We start from the raw sequence: 27,551 nt of genomic DNA on the forward strand, positions 1-27,551 counted from the left end.
GAGATTTGTATGCATACAATCTTTCAGCTATGAAATGTAAACTATTTCAAACTTTGGCTGTGGAGAGAACACTATGTAAAACTAAGTTGAAAACCTGAAGTGTGTAGGTTTCACAGCCCTTCATCTCTGATGGAATCTGTCATGGAATTTTTGTACATGTTTGTACATGAAGGGGATAAAGCAAAACACAACCCTCCAACATTTCTTGTACACTTGGCTTATCAAAAATACACTGTACAGTCACAGATACACGAAGTACAAAACTCGGGAAAATTTAAATTCCTTCACATGTTGCTCGGGTGAGCAATATGCACAGCATTCCATTCTGGCTTTACACTTGTCTGTATAGGTGAGAGGGTAATGTGGCTTCATGCTTCTTCTTAAAGATGGCCTTCATCAAACATCGACACTTCATGGTCACCACTGTACAGAAGAAAAGTAATGAGCCTAGAGTAATTCTGGGATATATGGCATAATCATATGAAATTCAGCAAATAACAAATATTTACTCAATGCTCTGCCAAAACTAAAAACATTGCTAAAATCAGACAACTTACAACAGACCTTAGACCACTTTTTCCCATCCAGGTAATGGGGGGGAGGTAATGGGCAGAAGGCAAGGAAAATGTAAAGATGATAGGAGAACTGATCAACAGCATTTCCAGTGAAATAGGCCACACATTCACTGACCATTGAAGCCCCTGGAATCCTACATCACAGGCCTAACCACCTCCACCAACCAAATGGGCAGCTTCACATGGCCATATGGAATGTGAGAGGCATGAATGGGGAGAGCAAAAGGGTGGAAGTGGTGAATGTGCTCATGAGTGCAAGATATGCTGTGATGGCATTCTGTGAAACAAAGATGAAAGGGTGTGAAGTAGGGGAGTGGGAGGGTGTAAAAGTGTGTAAGGTCAGGCATGAATGGATGAAGAAGATGCAAGGAAGGAGTTCTCTGTTCATTAATTAAATGTGGCAGAGTGGAATGAGAGACTACAAATGTGTCAGCTCGAGATGTATGTATGTGAAGTTCAAGTTTGAGAAGGTGAAAGTGACAATGACTGTAGCGTGTGTACCATGTGATGACAGGAGTGAGACACAGGTTTTAGGATGAGATGGCTGAGGTAGTAGGAGAATGGCCCAGGAGTTATAAAGTGTTTGTAAGGGGCAACACAAATGGGAGTGTAGGCATTGGTCCTGTGAATGATATAATGGGTAATAATGAGTACCAGGGGAGAATGATAATAGGAAGCAACTGAGGGACATGTGTGAGGAAAGGAGGCTGTGCATTTGCAATCTTATTTCAAACACAGAGATGCACATAAATTTACGTGGCATATTACATGATATAAAGGGAATGGCGATCATGTTGAAAAGGGCCTGATTGATTGTGTGCTCATAAAGATGTCAGTGCTGGGTAGTGTTGCTCATATGAAGGCAGTGAGAGGACGATATGGAGGTCTATCAGATCCTGTGACTGTGGTATGCAAGATCAATCTGAGAGGAGTGAGGTGGACCAAGAGAGAGTGAAGCAGTCAGGGAGAAGACTGAAAGTCGAGAAGCTGAGGATCAAAGAAATGGCAGGATCAAAGAAATACAGGGCCAAAGTAGGGAAAGAGTTACAATCAGTGACTTGGAATGAAATGGATCTGGACGGCCTGTGGAATACATATAGTGATTGCTTAGTTAGAAATCCAAAAGCCGTGTGTGGTGTGGCAAGAGTAACAACAAAGAAACAAGGTACATCATGGTGGGATGAAGAGGTTAACAGAGCAGTGAAGGAAAAGAGGAAGAAGTGGCTAGAGTGAATACAGGACAGGGGTTCAGTTGAAATAAGAACTGAATATACTGAGAGAGAGAAGCACGTAAAGAGACTAGTGAAGAGGAAAGAGGAGGAAGTAAATGATGATCTAGGAAGAAAGATGATTGCAAATTACTCTGAAAATAATAAGTTGTTTTGGAAAGAGGTGCAGAAATGTAGAAGTGACAATGGAAGAAAATAGTGTGAAGGATGTAAGTGGTAGCTTATTCACCCATGGCAATGAAGTAAGGACTAGATGGAAAGAATATTTTGAAAGTCTGATGAATGGGAATAGAGAGAGCAAAATGGCTGTTAACATGATTGGTTTTGGGGGTGTACAGAGAAGGAATGCAGCACTAGGAAACGTGACACTCACACAGGTAAAGAATGCTGTGAAGCAACTGAAAAATGAAGAAGCAGCTGGGGTTGATGAGGTGTATGCAGAGATGGTTAAGTGTAATAGGAAGAGTGGAATGAAGTGCCTGTTCGAGTTATGTAAGAAGGCATGGATGAGTGAAACTGTGCCAGTAGAGTGGAAAAAGGCAGTGATTGTACTCCTGTACAAAAATTAAGGTGAGCGATGTGAGTGCAAGAACTATCGTCGCATAAGTCTGTTCAGTGTTGTAGGGAAGGTACTGTACAGGGAAGAATTATTATTACAGAGAAAGTAAGAGAGATGTCAGAAGTCCTAATGAGTGACAAACAGGGTGGCTTGAGGAGTGGCAGAGGATTTGTGGATCAAATATTTGCAGTGAGATAGATAGTGGAGGTGTGTAAGAAGGACAATAAGGTGTTTATGGCATTTTTGGATCTGGAAAAATAAACAGAGAAGGATTGTGGATGGTGTTGCACATGTATGGTGTAGATGGTAAACTGCTAGGTGCCATCAAGAGTTTTTATGATAGAAGCGAGGCATGAGTAAGGGTAAATGGGCATCTAAGTGAATGCTTCATGATCAGTGTTGGTGTGTGACAAGGTTGTATGATGTCCCAATGGTTGTTCAGTATATATATATGGATAAGGTGATGAGATATGTAAAGACATGAGTAATGGAGAGAGAGATGGCATTGGTAATGAATGGTGATGGATGGAGTATCTCAAATTTGTTGTATGCTGATGATGCAGTGCTACTTGCAAATACTGCACAAGAGCTTGGTAGACTAGTGCTGAGCTTTGTAGATGTCTGTGAGCATCATGCCTTGAAAGTATATGTCGAAAAGAGTAAAGTGAAGGTTACTGAGAGAGAAGGTGGCTCCCACTGTAATGTTAAGGTGAATGGAGAGAGACTGGAACTGATGAGATAGTTCAGATACCTGGGTACAATGAGAGAAAAGAGGAAACTGTGCAAAAGAAGTGAAAGGTAGAGTGGCACAAGGAGGGAAAGCAGCTGGTGCTATGAAGGCCTTGATAAGAAAGAGGCTTGAGTATTACAGCTGCATGAGGCTTACATGAATTAGTGTTAGTGCCAACTTTAGCATACAGATATGAGACTATGGTTGACATGAAAATGAAAAGTCAAAAGTAAGAGCAGTGGAGATGGGACTGCTAAGGAATGCATGTGGAGTACAGAAAGTGGATAGGATACGGAATAAGGTGATACGTGAAAGATGTGGAGTAAGGAAGTCTGTGGACACCAGAATCGAAGAGAGTGTACTGAGATGGTTTGGTCATGTGGAGAGAATGAATGACAACAGAGTGGTGAAAAAGATATATCTGAGCGAATCTGAAGGAATGAGGAAGCAAGGTAGGCCAAGAAGAAGGTGGAGGGATATGGTGGATGAGTGTGTGAGGAAGGGAGGTATGGAAGTTGGTGAGGCCAAGGAACTGACAAGAGACCAAGCTGGCTGGATGAATTTTGTGCAAAGAAGTGCAAAACCAAGGATTTGGCACCCCTTTTTAATGTGGCAGTGTTCAGATTGGCTCTGTCAGATAGGTATGTGAAGCTACAGAACATAGTGAAATTTTTTTTGGCCTATCTGATGGAGCCAGGATTTCAAGGGCTTGAATGATGCATGAATGGAAGCATGGCCCACTGAATTGGGCAAACTTTGGCTGTCTGGATGTTGCTACTCCTCATCATGCCCTAGGGTGGGAAAGGAAGTCCAGATCATCTATCTATCTATCTGTCTATTCCCAGACGCCTCAATCCCGTACGGGGTGGCCACAAACAAATTGCCTCCATGTTGCCCTGTTAACCGCCATTTCACTGCCCTGCTCCCAACTCACACACTCCTCTCTCATATACCTCTCTATTCCATCCCTTCATCTCATCCTCGGCCTCCCCCTCCCTCTCCCCCCCTCCACATACACTCTCTCACCCTCCATCCTCTCCACATGGCCCAACCACCTCAGTGTGTTCCTCCTAACACATCTTATCACATCCACATCCACACCACAACACTCCTTTATATCCTCATTTGTCAGCCTGTCTCTCCATGTGAATCCACAGGCTCTCCTCTTAAATAACTCATTTCCACTGCTCTCACTCTTGACTTGTGTCCTTCCAACAGTGTCCAAACTTCACTTCCATACGTTAGAGTTGGAATCACAATATTATCATGTAGTAACTTTTTCACTTCCATGCTCACTTCCCTGTTTATCATCACTGCTTTCAAGGAACCAGCAACCTTTCTTCCTTGTTGTACCCTTTCAAGCACTTCACCCTCTAAACTTCCATCCTTACTCATCACACTCCCCAAGAACTTAAACATACTCACATTTTCCATTTCCTCACCATCCAACCTCACTGTACATTCACTGAATTCATCTCTCTCAAAGACCATCACTTTACTCTTCCCTACATTCACCTTTAGATTCTGTTTCATACATACTCTCCCAAACTCATCCACCAAGCCTTGCAGCTCCCCTTCATCTTCACTTAACAACACAGTATCATCTGCAAACAACAGTACAGGGAGTTTCCAAACACTACCCTCTCTCACTAGTGCCACTCCAGCATCCACTGCCCTACCTTTTATCTCTTTTATTACCCCATCCATGTACAGATTGAACAACCATGGAGACATGACACATCCCTGTTTCAACCCAACTATCAAAGAGAAAAATTCACTCAGTTCACCATCCACATGCACTGCAGCCTTAGCACCATCATACATACTCTTCACAGCATTCAACAACTTCCCATCTACTCCATATATTCTTATACTTTCCACAATCCTTGTCTATCAACCCTGTCATATGCTTTCTCCAAATCCATGAAGGCCGCATACAACTTCTTTCCCTTCTCTAGAAACTTTTCCACTAAAGATCTAAGAAAGAATATCTGATCTACACAATCTCTTCCCTTCCTAAAGCCTGCCTGTTCTTCTCAAACTAATTCCTCTGTTATTTCCCTAACTCTGTCAATAAGTATCCTACCATACACTTTTCCTATTACACTAAGAAGACAAATGTCCCTATGATTACCACACACTTCTTTTTCCCCTTTTCCTTTGTACAAGAGAATAATTATACCTGACTTCCAATCCTCCGGGACTCTACCTTCCTCCCAGGCCAATCTGCACATCTTCCACATCCATTCTACTACTATCTCTACCCCATGCATCAGCATTTCACCACACACTCCATCAATTCCTGGGGCTTTCCCCAATTTGACTTTCTTCATTGCTTCCACAACTTCTGTCCTACTGATTTCTTCCTGTCTTCTCACCTCCCTCCTCCTCCCTGCCAGTCCCCAGCCACTTATACTCGCATTACTTCCATTCTCTATGTTCACCAATTCTTTAAAGTGTTCTCTCCATCTGCTCACTTTTTCTCCCTTCTCCACTAGTAATCTACCATTTTTATCTTTCACTCTTCCACTAACTTCACTACCACCCTGTCCTACTCTCTTCACCACTTTCCAGAACATTTTCTTACAGTCCCTCCACTTTACACTCAAATTCCTTCCAAATTCCTCATGCACTTTCTTCTTCCTCTCTCTTACTAATCTTTTCACCTATCTCTTCCTTTTTACCTATAACTCTCTCTTCCACCTCTCAACTTCTTCCACGCCGCTATTTCTCATCCATTCATTGTATGCTTTCTTCTTTTGTGCCACAGCCTGTCTTACCTCTTCATTCCACCATGCTGTTCCTTGCACCCCCTTCAGTCTTCTCTTCACCCCACACACCACGTCACATGCTGCACTTATTTCTTCTGTGAATATCGTGCTCACACCTTCCACATCCCCCATCTGCTCCAAATCATATTTACCCAATCGTTCCTCCACTTCTCTCTTATATTCTGCCTTTCTCTCATCCTCTTGTAACCTTTCCACTCTCCTTGCAACTACTCCTTCCTCCCATCCTTCCCTTCTTCTATTTCTTCATCTTACTTGGATCTTGATTCTGGCCACCACCAAGTAGTGGTCAGAAAGTCCACTCCCCCAACCTTTATAAGCTCTTGCATCCATTACACATCTTCGCATCCTTTCATCCACACACACAATCAATCATTGCCTTCCTTTCATTCAGTTCACCACCCACCCTTCTCAACACTCGCCACGTATACCTGTGGATCATTTTGTGCCTGAAGAGGGTATTGGCTATCACCAACCCCCTCTCGGCACAAATGTCCACTAACGCACTGCCATTCTCATCTATCTCAGCAGACACATCCCACTCATCAACTATTCCATCCACCTTCACATTCCCTACTTTACCATTCATATCACCAATTAAAAACACTCTCTCATTCCATCCAAACTTTTCCATGCACACTTCCACATTTGTCCAGAACTCCTCTCACTCTGCTTGCACGATCTTGCGTTGGTGCATACACGCACACAATCGCCCACATTTGTATTCCAACTTTCAATCTTACCCACACAATCCTTGAGCCAACTGATCCATACTCTCTTATGTTCTTCTTCCTTCTTTTACTTACAACAATACACACTTCTTCTTTTGCCATTTCATTCTCACCTACTCCTGCACATATACCCCATCCATACTCCCATTCTCTCCTTCCCATTTAGTTTCAGTTACTCCACATACATCCACTTTTGCACCTTCAAGCGTCTGGACAATCTCTCTCTCTTTTACCTCATCATTCACACCTCTTACATTCCACGTCGTGATCCGTACCATGTCCTTTGTCTGGTCCTTGGTCATCATCTTTTGGTCAGGCCTTGTCCTAGGCTTCTTGTTCGTCTTTTTAGTTAGCTGTTTTCCTAGGAGGGGATGTACTTCACATTACTTACCAGACTTAGTTAATTTGACAACTACCCGGTTGAAAAGGAGTGCCAAGTGCTCCTCCATACATAATTCATCCCATCAACTCAGTTCCCTAGCCTCATCAACTTCCATACCTCACTTTCTTCCACACTCATTTACCATATCTGACCACCTTCTTGGCCTGAAACACCTCCCTCCACTTTGTAATATTATACAACAATATTCTTTACCTACATTTATCAAAGTTACCTTTATTAACTTCATTTACAAAATATCCTCTTTACTGTAAACTAAAGTACTGTACTGAACACTACACTGTGGCCATCTGTATGTCTATACAGTTATACTGTATATGATATTTGAGCTGATTTGAATTATCCTTAAGAAATGTAAAAACTTCCCCGAATAAGTATACAACAAACTGTTCCTGAAGTATGTACAGCACATGGGATTATTTAAATAGCTAAACTAAATAACACTGGCAAACCTTCCACTGGGGAACAACAGGATTGTATTCCATGATGAACATATACAAGAAAATGTCGGTGTGGAGGAACGAGGGGTGCACTCTATTAAAACACAGGTAAAATATTACAATTAATATCATCCTTATCAGTAAGAGGTCTTTCCTAAGCTGAAGGCATATGATTGTAGCCAAATTAAATCATAAATTATGTCATCTAATGAAAGGGTTAATGGAGGTCAGCTGGAACCTCTTCAGAAATCTTTTCTATCAGTAAGATCCTCTGATAGTAGGCAGAACAAAATATGTAAGATGTCCTCTGACAGAAGGGTTAAATGTATTAATCCAGGCTCAAGGAAACAGCTGTCCCCTCCATAGTAATTCCGTATTAAAAAGGGTTTACAATGTCAACAACACACTGGGATACACCATGGTTAAGTGTACTAATTCTGGATCACAGAAGCAACTGTCAGTGCTGTAGGGTTTACAATGTCAACAACACACTGGGATACTGAATGGATCTGGCTATGCATTTTCAGGAAACTTTTCCATTTCAACTGACAACAGAAAATATTTAAAATTATTAGTTGTGATGGGTGTTCAGGTTTACTAAAAATTTTTAACCCAACATATCTTTGTCAAACTTTATTATGTACACAAATATACATTTCTTTTACACTTTTCTTTAGATCTAAAGAAGCCAATATTGGAGCCTTTGGAAGTCAAGGGTTTATATTTAAAATAATAATAAATAAAACAGCTTCATGTTTTTAAACATTCTAAACATACAAACAATCATGTAAACTAAACATTCACTACAGCACAGACCATTATGTATATCATCACAGCAATGACAATTAAATTTTTATTCGGTACCTTTCTACAACAAGACGATTACTTTGAGCAATTCAAAAAATCCAACCATAGTTTCAAATCACCAGATCTGCCACAGACCAAATTCACCTCTGCAGTTTACTCATAAAAAATGGACAGAACTGTAATCAATTAACTATTCTAACACAGTATTATGAACAGACCATTAATCACCATGCTCTTGAAGACTGTAATGTACTCCCCTTACTGTAAAAGAAGAAAAGTAATTTAATTCAAAACAAACATGAAACCAGTTACATACTTCTGTATGTGCCTCTTGCCAAATTACTCTGGTTTTTAACCCGCCCCGTCCCATCGACATATGGGTACGTTGCAACATTTTGCATTTGCCAGTCCCGACGACGTACTGGTACGTCGTGTAATTGCAAGGTCCCTAATTTGCACAATTTTCAATTTTCGCACGTGATTTTCCGTACGTATACACGGGACACCTTCCTCTATTCCTCTACAAGATGCCAAGCAGGGACAATGCCTTACACCTCATAACCTCCCCCCCACTCCCGCACACCATTGTCTCGGCGATTCACCTGTTACCAGTGACCTGGCCAATAAAGACATTCAGGGCCAGAGTGATTCCCCAATCGATGACAATGTGGAGGACAAAGTTTACATAGCATTAGAGGAAGAAACAGTCAGAAATGATGATCAGGTAATGTGGCAAAAGAAGGTCAGGTATGGTGATAAGTTAGTGAGTGAAACAATGCTTATAATGCCTATATTACTGTTTGAAAACCAATATACTCTCGTACTACATATAAATTCGTACCAAGTAAATAAATACCGTTTATGAGTGGTGTGAAATAGTTACCCTTCCAAAGAACTTATTTTCTTTGGTGCCAGCCTGTTAGAAAACCCAGTCAGGTAAGGAGGTATTGGTACCTGGATTGAGTATTTTAAACCTCAGGTGAGCGATTTCTCTATGAAATTTCGATGTTTCTCACCAAAAGCGGAGGTTTTAGCCAAAAAAATTTTTTTTGAAAATACCTCGGGATTGTGGGGTGTCGGAGGTGCGAAATATCTCGGGACATGACGGGTTAAAGAAACAACTGCCTGCATAAGCATGTACTGCCAAATTACTAAGGTATTCTTAAAATATTGCCTGCACATGCCTGTAGGGGAGGGCAGTGATGGTTCCGACAGTGGGATGGTTTGGACAGTGCATTTTCTGAGAAACTTATGGGACCTAAGACCATGAGATCTTGCTTGAAAGTGGGATAGTTTGTTTTCTTAGACTACACGGAACCTCCAAGCTAGAAATATCACTCTTTTATGCAGGTCAGATTTTATGTTTTTTTGCATCTCCTATGTAATAATTTGCGTGTATATCATAAGCTCTACCTTTATGAATATGCCAAGCATCGAACTGTGCATTATCAGGGTGAATCTGTGTTGCATGTAGAATTTATTGCTATGAAAAACAAATGTTAAACACTCTCTTGTGTTTGAGGGTACCCATAAATTAATTATATAGAACTGGGATGATTCGGACAGTTGAGGAGGGGGATGGTTCGGACAGTGTTCGAACTATCGCTCCACTATTACCAAGTCATGACCTTATCAAATGCTAACACTACTTCTTTTAATCATTCATATTTGAACACACAGTGAAACAACATTCATAATAATTATCAGAGAATAGATATTTATAGTTTTGTTTATTTAACCTATTCCTCAAAGTGTACACAGAAGGAAGGGTTATTACAACTTCTGTTTCAGTTTTGCAGGCTACAATATGCATTAAAACTCTTCAGTTGGTCAGTCAGAAATATGGAAATAAAGTAATAAAACAAGAGGTTAATTTTCTTTTGAAGTCTGAAATAAGGCTTAGAAAGTGAAAAGTCAATATTCCAGAGAGAGAGAGAGAGAGAGAGAGAGAGAGAGAGAGAGAAACAGACAGAGAGACAGACAACCAGAAAAACAGAAAGGAGGAGGAGGAGGCGGCCAGTTATGCATAAGTTTGAAGCAGAAAGTAAGAGGTTAAGTCAGTTATTAATAAATCTGGGGAAGGTTTTTTGTGACATTATTATTTTTTAACAAATATGAAGTTCATTTGGATTCTGAAGTTTAATTTTGTACTTTAGGAAAATAAAATGTCTTTGAATTTATAAATGTTTGTTTTTAGCCAATCCAACTCACGTAATTTTAAGAATATGACGAGTAATACACCTGACCGAACCATCCCACCCTTCTGTCTGAACCATCACCACTGGTAGGGATGGTTCAGACGACTTAGTCACTTGTGTTTCGTTAAGTACAGTTTAAAGCTGAAAAGAGCTAAGAATTTCATAATATCAGCCTAAAGAGCCAAATGATGTGGCAACATTTTAACATAAACCAGATTACACTTCTACTTAAACCTGATTTTTTATATATTTTTTTTTAGAAAAAGTCCAAACCATCACTGCCCTCCCCTACCGTTCATAAACTAATTTTTTTATTCAAGCCAGAACGGAACAGGTGGCTGAGTGGTCACAATGTTGAACTGATAATCCTGATACAGATTCCAATATCAGTATATTAAGGAGAGATAAATTGGGATTAAACTTGTGTTCTTTGTTTCAATGCTCTTCTTTAGATTTGGTGACAAGTCACTGAAAAACACTTGCTAATGTCAATTGGCCATACCGTGAAAGATTCTCCAATCTCAAGAAACATGACTGGAAACCATTTCCCAATCAACTGGTTTGATTCATAAACTGCAACTCCATCTACTGTCAGGCAAAGAAAATATCTGCACTAAAGACAATACTAGGATATCTCATTACACCAGCACACATAGCTTCTATCTAATAAGTCAAGAAACATTAAAAAAGAGATGACTACACAAAGTATGAAGTATGCAACGAGAGTGGATCACATAGTAATACAACAGACACTATGCAAGAAAAACAGGAGTAACTAAATAGATGCCTAGTGGTTTAGTGGATTGTGCTCCAACTGGATGTGGCCAATAAGGGTTTACATCACTGGGGTACGTGGAATTTATTGCTCCAAAACTGACACTTATAGGTGAGCGACTGGTCACTTACCTTAAATGCATGGATTGCATAACCTAACCCTGAGCCACTATGATCCTGGTAAGACAATAAAAGAGTGGTTGACAGATAGGCAGACCAGCAACAATATTACTGAAACCTTCCTGAACATGCACCAATGTGACTTTTTAAGCATTAGACTTATTTACCCATTATACAGTTCTGTACATAAACAGATTTATATACCAGCTGAAGTTGTTGTTGCTTCTTCCTCACCCTGATCAGCCTGGCTGAGCAGACCAATCGAATGCAGGTAAGCAACTGTCCCTATGAGGCCATCTCTGAGTTTCCCACACTGATGATGATGTGTCTGCATATTAGCGTGAATGTGCTGTGAAGTGCTCCACTATGTGTGTTATGTTGTGTGGGCCTATTCTACAACCAGGGCACATGTCATCTGTGAATTCAGCAAATAAATTACCAGTAAATGAAATGCAAGTTTCATAACAACTGATGGTTTATCTGAAGAGACATCACGGCTCTGACTGACAATAAAATACAAGAATACCCAATACAGGGCCTTTACTGTACAATTTAAAATTTTCCTATAAAGTAATCCCCTGATTATGTTTTTTTTTTTTTTTTTTTAACAGAACAGGATGGAAAAACAAATGAATAAAAACAAGTGGTGCCAAGCACAAAAAACCTCTCCTGACTCAACCAGTTTCGAGTTATAGCTCCCTGAATATCCGCGACCTTGAGTTTGACCTTTCAAGGTCACTAAGGTCAAGGGTCATGGTACCAAATAAAAACCCAAAGGGACTTCTATGTGTTGATGTTAGTAAATATCTACCAGCAACAATTTTCGAGTTATAGCCCCCTGAATATCCATGACCTTGAGTTTGACCTTTCAAGGTCAAGGACAAAGGTCTTGGTGCCAAATGAAAGCCCATATGGGAGTTCCTGTATGCTGATAATGGTAAATGTCTCTACTTTCAACCAGTTTCGGGTTATAGCCCTCTGAAAATCCGTGACTTTGATTTTGACCTTTCAGGGTCAATTGATTGCCTTCGAAATTTAATCACTTCCTTTTGGGACCAGTGCCCACATATCCTGAAAGTTTCCTGTAATTTCATTCTGCCATTTTTCCTAAATGTTACAATGAAACAGAGAAACAAAGAAACAAACTCAACCAAAAACAATACCGCCTGACTCCGTCCCGGGTGAGGTAAAAAATAATCCATACATCAGATAATAGGTATCCTCCATTCATAAAAAATCAGTAACAGTTGTACTTGAACAGCCATAGTTGAAGTCTGGGGGGAAAACACTCTGGGGAAGTGAGTTCCAAACTGATGCAGTTCAGGGAATAAAAAAATTCTCATAGATAGAAGCTCTGCAATATGGCAGCATGACAGTCCAGCCATGAGCGCAACTAGATGCCCGTGCAGCACGGAGGAAAACATGAGAGGTGACACAATGAATGCAACTTCGTCTGAGCATTTGCCATGAAAGTATCTGTAAAATAATACAAGGGAGGCAACATTCCTTCCTACCTGTAGAAGAGGTAGTTCATGTGTAATAATAGGGATATTACTAATTCTAACAGCTTTGTTCTGAATTTTGTCCAGTTGTTCTAGTGCAACCTCTCTGCATCCATTTCACTAGGGTGAGCAATATTCCAGCTGACAGCACACATGACTCATCTAAATTATAGCAAACTGCTCGTCAATGATGCCGAATCACCCAACAAATATCACTATCCCAAAACAGCAAAGAACATGACTGAAAGCAATATCCATGCATCCATGGAAGAAAACTGAATTTTTCAAACCATCTGCTGCTCTCCATCACCCACATGGCACTGACAATGCAAAACAAAGCAAAATCCAGTTTCCCACTCAGCCTCAGTCACACACAGTCAGCTATCTGGTGTGGGTGCAGGCTCACTGTAATGGAGTTTGTGCCATTCACTGCCACACCAGAGCTTTTGCAGGGACTTATGTTGTTTGCCCTAGTGCTGGGATGTGTGTGTGTAAGGCTCTCCCTCCCACCCAATGCACGAGGATCATCCTGTCCCTCAAGAAAAAGCACAAGATAATTAGGCGATTTTTTTTTTTTTTTTTCCCAAGGAAGAAGGAACCAAAGGCCATGAGCCCGCAATAACAGTTCCCTCCAAGAGAAAAACAAAATACAAGAGAGAGCCAAATTCAAGCTCCATTCATTTCAAGATGCCTGGACACACTGCGTTTGAAAGACTGGAGATCATAGGCAGCAGGAAATACAGACAGAGGGAGACAGTTCCAGAGTTGACCTGTTGCATAAATGAAGGACTGGGAGTAATGGTTAACTCTTGCATTAGAGAGTTGGACAGAAAAGGGATGAGAGTTTCCTGCTATAAGGGTGCTACGCACCCGTCGTAGAGGTGGAGAAATGCACGCAGACAGTTCAGAGCAGCAGTGACCATTAAAGTAGCGATAGAAAAAGAGATAAAGATGCAACAGTGCGGCAAAGAGACAGAGGTTGAAGGGAGTCAGTAAGAGGAGGAGAGTTAATGAGACGAAAAGCCTTTGACTCCACCCTATTGAGAAGAGCTGTATGTGGGGAGCTTCCCCACACATGAGAGTTGTACTCCACACAGGGGTGGAGAAAACCCCTGTATAGAGTCAACAATTGTGCAGGGGTAAAGAAAGAACGGAGTCGGCTTAGCACACCCAATCTCTTGGGTGATAGGAAGCGTTATGAGGAACACACTGAGGTGGTTTGGCCATGTGGAGAGGATGGAGGGTGAAAGACTAACGAAGAGAGTGTATGTGAGTGAGGTGGAGGGGGAAAGAGGGGGGGAGAGGCCAAGGATGAGATGGAGAGATGGGGTGGAGAGGTATATGAGAGAGGGGGGTGTGAGTTGGGAGCAGGGCAGTGAAATGGCGGGGGACAGGGCGATTTGGAGGCGATTTGTTTGTGGCCACCCCAAACGGGATTGAGGCGTCTGGCAATAGATAGATAGATGTTCAAGGATGATGCAGGATTAAGCTGAATATTATTAAACATTAGTGGGTATACCTGTGGAAGAGTTTGTCAGGTTGATAGGTGTAAGAACTGAGTCTTAGATGCACTAAAACCAACCAGATTATTTTTACCCCACTCAGAGATACGAGCCAAGTCAGACATTAGGTGTGCCATAGCCTCATCCCTTGTTTGTTGAAGTAATGGCTGAGATGGGCGTTGCGGGAACCGAATGGAAAGGTGAAGGGTGGTGTCATCAGCGTATGAGTGGATAAGGTTAGACGTACAGCTTAGAAGGACACTGATGAATAAAAGGAAGAGAGTTGGTGATAGGACAGAGCCTTGAGGAACACCACTGTTGATAGATCTAGGAGAAGAATGATGGCCATCTACAACAGCGGCTATAGAATGACCAGAAAGGAAGCTAGCAATGAAGGCACAGATAGAAGGGTAGAAACCGTAAGAGGGCAGTTTGGAAATTAAAGATTTATGCCAGACTTGATCAAAAGCCTTTGAGATGTCAAGTGCAATGGCAAAGCTTTCGCCAAAGTCCCGAAAGGAGGACGACCAGGAGTCTGAAAGGTAGGTGAGAAGATCGCCAGTGGAGCGTCCTGACGGAACCCATACTGACGATCAGAAAGAAGGTTGTGATAGGAAAGATCCCTTAAAATTTTTCTATTAAGAATTGACTCGAAAACTTTTGAAATACAGGACGTTAAAGCAACTGGACGATAGTTGGAGGGTTGGGAGTGGTCACCCTTCTTTGGGACTGGCTGAATGAGAGCAAACTTCCAGAAAGAAGGAAAGGTACAAGTTGACAGACAAAGGTGAAAGAGTTTGCCTAGGCAGGGTGTAAGCACAGAAGCACAGTTCTTGAGAACAACAGGAGGGACTTCATCATGCCCATATGCCTTGTTAGTATTGTGGCCTGTGATGGCAGAAAATACATCAGCTGAAGAAATTTTAATGTCAGCCATGAGGAAGTCAGAGGCAGGAAGTGATGGAGGAACAGCACCGGAATCATCTAAGGTGGAATTGGAGGAGAAAGTCTGTGCGAAGAGATCTGCTTTATCTGTAGAAGAAATAGCTACAGAACCATCAGAGTAGAAAAGAGGAGGGAAGGATGGTGAGGTTAAGTTGTTAGAAAGGTTTTTGGCAAGGTGCCAGAAGGAGTGGGGAGAATTCGAGTTGCAGAGTTGAGAGCATTTAGTATGGATGAAATTATTTTTAGCAGAGCGAACAGCAGACTTAGCACGATTCCGGGCAGAAACGTAAAGATGATGTGATTCAGGGGTGGGTTGGCTACGGTACCTTTTGTAGGCCCTCTCCTTGTTGCAGACAGCATTAGAACAAGCGTGATTAAACCAAGGCTTTCTTACATTAGTCAAAGGATATGAGAAAGGAATGTATGCTTCCATGCCTGAGAGAATAACCTCCGTAATATGCAAGGCACACCCAGATGGCTCCCGGCCATGGAAGCAATAATCATTCCAGGGAAAATCAAAGAAGTACTGCCTGAGGGCCTCCCAATCCGCAGCTACAAAATGCCACAGATGACATTTCCCTGGAGGGTCCACAGGCCGTACCAGAGTGATTGGACAGGTTAAGGCGATAAGGTTGTGATCGGAGGAGCCCAACGGAGAGAAAAGATTAACAGTGTAAGCAGAAGGATTAGTTGTGAGGGAGAGGTCAAATATGTTGGAGCTCTCTCCAAGGTGGTCTAGGATATAGGTACGGTGCTGTACAAGCTGCTCTAGGTCATTAAGAATAGAAAAGATGTAGGCTTGTTCACCAGGTGGATCAGTGAAAGGAGAGGAGAGCCAAAGGTGGTGGTGAACATTGAAATCTCCTAGAATGGAGATTTCAGAGAAAGGAGAAATGGATAGAATGTGTTCCATCATAGAAGTAACATAGTCCAAGAATTTTTGATAGTCAGTAGAATTAGGGGATAAGTAAACAGCACAGATATATTTAGTCAGAGAATGACAGGAAAGCCGAAGCCAGAGTATACAGAATTCAGAAGAATCGAGTTCAGGAACACGAGAGCATGATAAGTCATTGCATATGTATACACAACAGCCACCTTTGGCTTTGAAATGAGTATAAAGTAGGAGGATACAGTAAAGGGTTTGCTGTCAGTTGCCTCAGACAGCTGAGTCGATATGACCCTGCTTACACGGTGCCATCTGTTAAGCACCCACAATCAGTAATGGTATGAGGGTTCCTCAGGTGAAATGGGAAGGGGAGGCCTCTACTTTCTTCCTAAGAACTTAATGATGAATGGTGGCCAGTATATTCAAGTTCGAAAGGTCATTTGTTAAACTTTTTTGTTATTCATGGGTGCGACTTTTTCATGCACGATACAGCTCCATGTCACAAGTCAAGAAAGGTGACAAAATGGCTTCAGGATAATCGGATTAAGGTCCTCGACTGGCCTGGCAACAGTCCGGATCTATATCTAATAGAAAACTGCTGTGCAAAAATGAAGAAAATCAGGGCAAAGAAGAAGACACCCAATCTGAACAACCTCAAGACTGAACTGAAAAAGGTTTGGTGCAAAAAAATGTCCTTAGATTACTTTAGAGATCTAAGTAATTCCATACCAAAATGCATCCAACTGGTCCTGAAAACATGGGAAACATGATTTCATATTAATGAATGGCATTTCATGAACAAAATTGTAATATACTATTATTTGTGTGTCTTTCAATACCTTGTAGGGGGAGATCCTAAGTCAATTGCGGCAGCTGTATATATATATATATATATATATATATATATATATATATATATATATATATATATATATATATATATATATATATATATATATATATATATATATATATATATATATATATATATATATATATATATAAATATATATATATATAAATATATATATATATATATATATTTATATATATATATATATATATATATATATATATATATATATATATATATATATATATATATATATATATATATATATATATATCTAGAGAGAGAGCTCTCTCTATATATATATCTCCAATGCTGCTCAGGACTCGTCACTCTCATTTTAAATGTCAGGACCAACTTGTCTAGCCCCAGGCTCCTACACTCCTCATGGGAGAACACAGGACTGGATGATGGATGGATGTATATATATATATATGTATATATATATATATATATATATATATATAAAAAACCATTACAGGACATGGCTTTAGCTGCATTATCATGGATAATTGGGGGAATATCAGATCTGCACACGGAAACTGAATGGCTTCTTTCTAACATAATTCTTTATAATCTTTTGTTTAAAAAATACAGTACTGTATATTCTGTAGGATGAAGATTAACATTCTCAGTAACATTTTTTCACTAATAATTATTAACCCCTTCAGCCAGAACTTTTTTCCTCAATCAACTGCCAGACAAAAAATTTTGCTTAGGTAAGATTTCTCAAACTGAAAAGGCTAAACTCCTATTGAGTGGATGTGAAACTTATTGTATTCTGGCTAAACAGCTGATGATTAGAGTGGCTAACCCTTCTGATGTTGATGGCAGCAATTGGTGCAATAGGCTTGAACTGCTGATGGGATCAGTCAAGTAGGTGCCACCAAATACTGCAAGACTGATCCTTGGAAAATTTTTCCTATTTAGCCTCTCATATGGATCACCTAATATACTCCAAGAAGCTCACTACCTTATTACAGTACAGTCACTGCTTGTTATACGATGGGGTTACATTAGGTCATACCTTAACGTATAACGATTTTATCGTAAATCGGGAGATTGAAACACATTATAAAAGGGGGGTTACGTCAACTCAGCTTCCCAAAGTCACCTATCCAAGACTGAAACAAAAATGACAACCCACCTTAATCACTTCCTTTGTCGGTCCATGTTGTCTCCAAGACCAAAACAAACACTATCATACCAATACAGGCAGCATTACTCACGCACAGTAAATCATTGCAACAACACAACAATCACACTTGCATAACGTTGGCCTGGTGCTGCACAATGTATAGGCCTACTGTAGCACGATGCTTGGCTGAGAAGTGACGATGGCAGGGGGGCACATGTGAATGAGTGGAAAAGGGCTTTGATGGGGTGGCGGGACTGCAACTGAATCAAAACAATGCTCTGCATGCTGGGTCCGCCATCTTGCCTGAGACAAGCGACTGTTACCTTGCGTGTGCCTGGCGCTTTGTACGAAATTTTCCGAGGGCAATATCGTTATAGCGGAAAATTCATTGCAAATCAGATTTTGGGGTGGAACTTTTCTTTGTCGTTGCAGCGAATTATCGTACACCGAATCAACGTAAAACAAGTAGTGACTGTACTCTGCTACCACTGAAAGTGGCAACACACTTTTCTCAATTTTCTATGCATCAATGTTCTTTTTTTTATTATAGCTCTTTTGATAGACATATCTGAATTATTCTTCTACAGAATGTTAGCATATTTATTTTTTATATAATGCCTCTGATACTGAAAGGAATAATTCTGGCATCAGAATGGCTGAATATCTGTGTAACTTTGGTAAATTTGGAAATAAAAGAAAAATACCACATAGTAATGAAAATCACCTGTGAAACATATTATTATATACATCATTTATTTTTTTAATTTGATCTTCTATTCTTTATACTATTCATCATGTCTGAGCAAGTATTTAAAAAAAAAAAAAAATCTAAAGACTACATGTACAACCCCAACACATCAATCCACATGCCCGTTGGCTATAATAGTTTTATGACAACCCACAAGGGTGGATAATAGGTTTTCTATGATTGAAACCAGATGCAACTGACCCTAATGAGTAATTCTGAACCATCCATCCATCATCCAATCCTATGTTGCTCCATAAGCAGCATAGGAACCAGGGGCTAGGCAAATTTGTCCTGACATTTAAGATGAGACTGAATTTAAGATGAAAGTGGATTTAAGCTGAGTGAATTAAATAAGTAAAAATCCAAAGGCTTGATAATTCATGACATCGTGGTGAGGCAGAGATGGAACATTATGAAGTACTCAGCAACAAATGAGTTAAACTTAATTTATTCCAAATACTGTATGAGCTACAGTATTTTCATGCATGTCCTTTCCAATAACAGTAAATAAAATAAAAATTAAGTTTGAGATTGACACATTTAAATGTTTAATTTCTTCTTTTAATACTTAACCATGATGGTATTCAGTAAACTCTGGAGCAAGGCATGAAACCACTGTACTCAATCTGAGTAAACCCCACTTGTTCTGCAGCCCAGGTCTGTCTAACCAAGCAGACCCATCAACCACAGGCAAGCAACTGCCCCTGCAGGGCTGTCCCGTGCAGTAAATCAATGTTCCCTTGCAACAGATAATGACTCGCCACAGTGCGTCATGAGCTAGAGTGTGAAGGTGTTCCTGGAGGGGTGCCACAATTACGTCTCCATATACCACAGTAGGCTCCCTATGCCCCATTATTTGGTTACATGACTAACACCCAATGTTGTTCATGGTTTCCTGGGTTACAGGAAACCATTAGGCTTGTCACTCAGTGTAGTGCCACCTTAAGTGAAAAGAAGAGTAATAAAGAGTGACAGGAAAAAAAAAAAAAAAGAAGAAGAAGAAGAAGGAAGATACAGCATGGCCCTATATCAAGTGAGTGGATGATGGTCACCACTGCCTACCACTATGCAACCCTCATGTAAAATCACCAAACACTGCAGCATAACAATAATTTATCTCTTCTTTCAATATAAAAGTGTGGGCTCTTACAAGTAAAAGATACAGTACACCTAAAATATATTTTCACCTAATTAATATGAACTCAAAAAAAAAAAAGAAAAGAAAAGGAAAGCAGCAGTGAATGTTCATTTTTTAAAAATGCACTAAGAACTTTCAAAATCAATACATGTATCTATATTCTGTACCATTTCATTCTTTAAAAATGAATAACTTTCACATTCAAACAGGTACAAATACTTCCTACAATTGCTGATTTTGCCTTCAAATCAAAGTTAGCCCTTCATATCTGCACACTGACCATGTGCAGATCTGCATCAATAAACCATCTCAAAAGACAGGCAGATTCTATCATCCGATGACATCCTGGGGCACTGCAAAGCATTTTCAAGCAATCGTTGCAGAGGCCATTTAAGGGGGCACTAAGTATTAAGTATTCACTTATGCCATACATGGGCAAGTTTGTAATATACCTCCTACAGATATCGGAGAACAACTGGTTATAAACTCTGGATTAGTAAACAGGGAAATGACACATAACCGACAAGCCTTGGCTAGATATGGCTATGAAATTAAACTGAACAGTGCTTTCTCCCCTTGCTATACATAACAGAATAGTATATAAGGAGACTTTCTGATGTACTCAACATGAATTATGGCTTACACAATCAACATTCACATCAAATGCCAGCTAACTGGCAAACAAATACAGTATCATCCATTACACTGACTGACACTGCAGTGTCAAGGTGCCTAGCTCAATCAAGTACAAAAAACACTTTAATTTCTCATATTAAGTTCAAACTTCTAGTTAAATGGGACTTGACCCAATCCTCAAGTTTCTTAAAAAAAAAAAAAGGGGGGGGGGCAGAACATACAGGTATCCCTCACTCTATGACTAGGATGTGCTCCTGAAACCCCAATCATAAGATGACTGTTTATACCACATTGTATTTCACAAAATCTAGATCAAAAAGAGCAATTTTGAAAAGTTCAACCTGAGAAGTGGTGGACAGATAGTTAGAAAAATTATCTGCTGTTTGAAAGGGAGCAATTTTCATCTCAGCCTGGGGCTGGGAATAGTTTGATTGTTTTTGTTAAAACAGACAACTGATCTTTCAAAACACATTTCAAAGGTCATCACACCAGACCTGAAAAAGACTGTCCTAGAATTAGTTCAGCACGATAGTGGGAATCAGCATCAAAGTGGTGACATGTGAAAATGAGTAGCAAGTAGACAGACTGCTGTACTTCACAGAATGGATGATGAAGTATAAGGCCAAGCTGGATGAAAAATACTTACCAGTACAGCAGACCCTCCCTTTAACAGCTCAACATTGTACTGTAGACTGGATACCGGATGTAACAGACACTACGATGGCCATTGAATTTCCGCTGACTATAACGAATAATGTCCACTAAACAGGATGCACTGGGTCACGATACATGTGTTTCCTACCCTTTTTACTCCAAAAAGGCCCGAAGTTGCCCTCTCCCCATCATGACTGCTGAGTTATAATAACAGATTATAGTAATATTGTTTGGCCATGTGGAGAGGATGGAGGGTGAAAGACTGACGAAGAGAGTGTATGTGAGTGAGGTGGAGGGGGGGGGAGAGGGAGGGAGAAGCTGAGGATGAGATGGAGGGATGGGGTGGAGAGGTATATGAGAGAGGGAGGTGTGAGATGGGAGCAGGGCAGTGAAATGGTGGGGGACAGGGTGACATGGAGGAGATTTGTTTGTGGCCACCCTGAATGGGATTGAGGTGTCTGGCAATAGGTAGATAGATAGATAGTAATACTGTACTAGACAACGAAGAGAGCTATGACAAAAAATGTTAAATAAGCTGCAAAAGTGCAAAATTATGGATCATGTTAGTGTAAAATGGGTATTGTTTTAATTTTTAGTACTGTACTAGAATATGCTATTGTACTCATTTATTTTGAAACGTGCTTGAAATCCCACCACCAGGTGGGGGAACCATTGGATAAAATGGACTACCAACTACTGTACATCAGATCAGGCTTCCCTCCAATTAGTCCATTACAGACAAGGGGATACATATATAATTACAAAGGAATCCTGTGCAATACAACCTACAAAACACTGATGTCCTAGAATATGGAAAAATAAGTATAGTAAGGGATTCATTCTTCTTGCCAGATATTAAAAAGATGTAAAAAAAAAAAAGCACAAAACACATGAAACACTTCTCAAGCAACAATGTATCACTAAGAAAAGAATGGTGCAAAAATGATGCAATCAGATATTCAGCTGACCACATCTCTATACTGTAACAAGGGATACCTGTTCACCCAAAAAGACTAAGTAAAAGCAAGCCTGACTATAATACAGTAATGCTTTGCTGTACAAAGTGCATTTAAATTATAAACCTGGATTAATGCAACAATTTATTTAGCAAATTTGGGAACATTCTCACATACACGTCCTGTCACACCACTCACTCCAGCATAATTATCTGGTATACATAAATTACAGTAAACACAACTTCAAAGGCTCCATGGCAGAGGAACAGCACCAACAATATTTATTCACATGGCTCTGACTGGATATATAATTAACTCCCTAGAAAATACATTAGGCTGAGAAACACTGTGGCAAAGGCTGCCTCACCTCCGTTTGCGCAAGCTACCTCTTACCTGATCTAATTTCTCCCTCCCTTCCTCCACTTTCTCCCTAAACTCGCCCCTTTTCTCAGCAACTTTATCCCTCAATTCAACCCTTTTCTCTTGATACCTCTCTACCATTTCCTCCTTCTTTTCCTGATATCTATCTAACATTTCTTCTTTTTTCTCCTGATATCTCTCTACTATTTCTCCCTTTTTCTCATGGTACTTCTCCACTATCTCATCTTTCCTCTCCATTAATTCTTCACGTTTACCTTCATACATCTCCTTGAGCTGCTCTGCTGATGGCACAGGTTTAATATAGCCACGTTTCTTCAGGTAGTTGATGGATATTGTAGTTCCACCTGCAACAGGAGAATAACTGTGCTTGTAAGGCAAAAATACACAAGGAACAATTTTATATTACTGTATTATGGAATAGAAAGTATGAATGATTGTCCAAACAGGATAATGAGTACAAAAGCAAATCAATTGTACAACAAAAACTAGAAAGCATTACTGATGTAAGGAGGATATCAATGTCATGGAGTGTCTCAAACTTGTTTGTAAAGCACAGAGAACTACAAAGCGTGCTTTTGATCCAGTTATGTAATCACAAATGGACGCCACACATTAGTCAAAAGTTTTTGTCAAGTTACAAGGAGCCTGCACATGGTGGCATTACACATCCTGGGTGGAGCAGCTGTGTTGTCTCCCTTAGAGCCAAACCTCATATTTCCCTGCACCTCACAGTGGGAAGGACAGTGGTCCAATCCTGATAAGACACTGTCAATCATAACAGGGTGCTGGATCCTAGCAGGATGTATGTACTGTACAGCTCACCTGTGGTTGACAAGTCTGGACTGCCAGACAGGTCAAGACTCAAGCTACAACAACAACAACAACCAAAACAACAACAGCAACAGAAGATATCATTTATCTTATTCTCCTAGAGCTATTTCCCCATACTGCTCCCCTCTATCATTTTCCCTTAAAAAATACTAATAAACAATAAAAATAAATGGTAGATGGGGGCTCCCATCATCCACTCATTCACTGTAGTGCTGCCTTATGGTCTCTACACTGAGTGACAAGCCAAACGGTTTCCTGTAACCCAGGACACTATTAATTATGCGGGATGGTAACCATACAACCAAATTCTGGCACCTGATGGTTTAGTGGGTAATAATGGCACTCCAATCAGACTGAGCCTGTGCAGGTTTACTGTATATCCAAGGAGTGGTTGGGGTTTATTGCTCACATAATGCCGTGCAAGGATGAGGGAGGCTGGTCACTCTCATTTTAAATGTCAGGACCAATTTGCCTGGCCCAGGGCTCCTACACTCCTCATGGGGCAACACAGGATTAGATGATGGATGGATGGATGAAAAAATAAAAATAACTAAATAAATACATAAATCTCCTTTCCTTGCCAAATAAAAAGAAAAATAATTTAGTACATGTATACAAACATTTTCTATATAACACATGACTGATCATACTTATACACCACTGATAATGCTTTTCCCCCGTCTCCTTCTTCCCCACTCGCATTATCAGTCTCCTTGATCCTCTTATACTAAGCAATATGACTTCTTTCATTAGCTTACACACTTTTTGAAGGTAAGAAACATTTGTGCACACAAGGAAGCTACACAAAAATACCCCCCCCCCAAAAAAAAAAAAAAAAAAAAAAAAAAAAGTGTAATACTTTTTCCACATCTGATCTGCTCATTCAGACAGCAATACGTAGATCAAAAAAGACTTGGGATAAGGTCATACAATGTAACCTCAGGGTAAAGGGACTGAACACTGAGACTGCTAGAGATCAAGCAGCATGGACAGCCGCCATTAGGCAACCAAGGCCGATGCATGCAATCTTGTTGGAGCCTTTATAAATGAAACCAGTAAAATGACAGATCAAATTACTGTGTCAGTATCATTTAATCATTTGCAAAAAAGGCCAAAATCAGTGATATACTGGTATGGGCACTGTCACAGACAAACTACTCTACCCCTATTAACTAGGGTACCTCAACAGTGAGGTAGGGACATGAATGGGATGAATAAAGTAAGACATTTTTTTTTTTTTTTTTTTTACAAGGAAGAAGGAACCAAAGGCTAGATGCACCAAGACTGTTCCCTAAAAGAAAAAATGAAAAGATAATAGGGAGTAAAATTCAAGATCCATTCATTTCAAGATGCCTAAGAACACTGCATTTGAAAGACTGGAATTCACAGGCACTAAGAAATATGAGGTCTATTCAGAAAGTATCTGACCTTAGGCTCTAGAAAAATATATGGCTAATCTGTTGTGATAGGATGCTAATCCCATTCAAAGTAGGCTCCTTGACTTTACACACACAGCCCAGCATTCTTTCCACTGCCTGAAACCTTTTTCAAAGTTAGTTTTCAGTATTTCCTGCAGGTGCTTCATCGCATTTGTCATGATCTCTTCTCTTGTCTCAAACTGGGAACCCTTCTGTGGAGTTTTGAGCTTGGGGAATAACCAATAACAAAAGTCTGGTGAGTAGGGAGCCTGCCGAACCTGCGGGATGTTGTACCATACTTAGCCAAAAACTCCTGAATCAAAAACTCCTGAATCAGTTGAGTAGAATGGGCAGGGGCAGTGTTGTGGTGCAGCTTCCAACTTGTCGCTTTCCAAAGGTCTGGTCTCTTCCGCCGAACTGCATCACGAAGACAAAAGATAATGTCAAGGTAGTAACGTTTGTTGACAGTCTGACCTTCTGGTGCGTAACTGTGATGCACAACACCACAGTAGTAAAAAAAAACTGTCAACATGCATGTCAGCCTGCTAAGGACCTGTCATGCCTTATTTGGCCATGGTGGTCCTGCACGTTTCCACTAAGACAACTGTGCTTTGGTTTCTGGGCCGTAACCGTACACCCAAGTGTCATCTCCAGTGATGTCAGGCTTCAGAAAGTCTGGATTGCGATTTTCACACTCCATCATGTCTTAAACTTGTTGTCCACATGAAAGGAGATTTGGAATGAATCTGGCGGCAACTCTTCGCATGCCCAAATCATCAGTTAAAATTTTTTGTGCTGATCCACTGCTGGTTCCAATTTCATTTGCAATTTCTCTGACAGCCAACCAAGGATTTCCCATGACCAAATTGCAAACCTTCTTTACATTTTCAGACTCCTGCTCGCTGATGGCCTCCCAAGACATGGATCGCTCTCGACTGATATTTGGCCATTTTTGAAACGATTGTACCACTCCTTTACTTGGGTAACCCCCATGACTTCATTCCTCAAAACTTGCTGGATCTTTCTGATGTTTTCAACTTGGGTATCGCCTAGTTTCTGGCAAAATTTGATGCAGCAATGGTGTTCGACTTTTTCAGCCATTGTGACGAGTGCAGGAACACATCAAGCATAAGATGCACGACCATGAACACAGGCTGACTGCCAGCTACTGAGTCAATCGTGGCAGCTGGCACTAATCACGCATGCATGCCAAGGTCCTGCACTGCATTACATAAAACCCCATCCCTATCCTCCAACTGGTTGGGGGTGGGGGGGAGGGGGAAGAGGTTGTATACTTTCCAAACAGACTTTGTACAGACAGGGGAAGACAGTTTCAGAGTTGGCCTATTGCCTACATGAAGGACTGGAAGCAAGGATTAACACTTGCATTAGAGAGTTGGAAAGAAAAGGGATGAAAGTTTGCAGCTAGACATGTGTTACATGCCTGCTGTAGTGGAGAGATGCTAGCAGACAGCTCAGTGAAGCTGTGACCATTGAAGTAGCGATGGAAAAGATACAGATCTAACAGTGCGGTGAAGAGACAGACACTGAGGAAGGGATAAGAGGAGGACAGTTAAAGAGACAAAAAGCCTGACTCCACCCAGTTGAGAAGGGCTGTATGTGAGGAGCCTCCCGATACATGAGAGTTGTACTCTACAAAGCGGTGAATAAAACTCCTGTGTAAAGTCAAAAACTATGCAAGGGTGCAGAAGGCATGGAGTTGGCTTTGTGCACCTAATCTCTCGGAAGCAGATTTTACATGAGAGGTAATATGATCTTTCCAAAAAAATCCTGTGAGAATGAAATCCCACGTATGTTCAAAGATGATGATGAACTGAGTTGGATATTGTTAAAAATTAGGGGATACTCCTGTGGAAGATTCTGACGGATTAAAAGATGTATGAACTGAGTATTTGATGCATTTAAAACAAGATTACCTTTACTCCAATCAGAGACATAAGCCAAGTCAGACATTAGGTGTGCCATAGCCTCATCCCATGTTTGTTGAAGTGACTGCTAAGTTGGATGCTGCAAGAAGTACTGCTAAGATGGATGCTGCAAGAAGTAGATGGAAAGGTGATGGGTGAAGTTATCAGCATATGAGTGGATAGGGTTAGATGTACAGCTTAGAAGGTCATTGGAGGAGAGTTGGTGACGGGAGAGTTCCCTAAGGAACACCACTATTGACAGCTCTGGGAGAAGAATGGTGGCCATCTACACAGCAGCTAAAGAATGACTAGAAAGGAAGCTAGAGATGAAGGTAATGATAGAAAGATAGATATGTAAGAGGGCTGTTTGGAAATCAAACAAATATGCCAGACTGAAACGAAAGCCTTTAAGATATCAAGTGCAATGAAAAAGCTTTTGCCAAAGTCCCGAAAGGAGGATGGCCAGGAGTCTGAAAGGAAGATGAGATCACCAGTGGAGCATCCATGGTGGAACCCATACTGATGATCGAAAAGAAGGCTGTGATAGGAAATTTGATTTAAAAATTTTTTGTCAAGAATCAATTCAAAAACTTTAGAAATACAGGATGTTAATCTATCTATCTACCTATTGCCAGACGCCATAATCCCATTAGGGGTGGCCATTTGACTTTGAGTTACGTGTT

At 40.5% G+C, this 27,551-nt stretch overlaps 1 protein-coding gene across 2 annotated transcripts in view; it reads right to left on the reverse strand.

Annotated features, from left to right (window-relative positions):
* Positions 1–272: 272 nt before the first annotated feature.
* The window catches only part of LOC145413618 (uncharacterized), a 142,423-nt gene continuing 115,144 nt past the window's right edge, over positions 273–27,551 (reverse strand). Inside the window, exons 6-7 of one of the 2 annotated variants that reach the window (XM_080283274.1) lie at positions 22,946–23,035; positions 273–423 (exon numbers count right to left, since the gene is read on the reverse strand). In XM_080283274.1, the coding sequence (XP_080139400.1) occupies positions 332–423; positions 22,946–23,035 (182 nt within the window). In that variant the 3' untranslated portion in view covers positions 273–331. Of the gene's footprint in view, positions 424–22,442; positions 23,036–27,551 lie in introns of those variants that run through there. The other variant, XM_080283272.1, reaches the window with a different exon arrangement.

The sequence above is a fragment of the Coenobita brevimanus genome, chromosome 97, assembly GCF_032717465.1.
Source record: "Coenobita brevimanus isolate Jiangsu-jjx chromosome 97, ASM3271746v2, whole genome shotgun sequence".
NCBI classification, from domain to species: domain Eukaryota; kingdom Metazoa; phylum Arthropoda; class Malacostraca; order Decapoda; family Coenobitidae; genus Coenobita; species Coenobita brevimanus.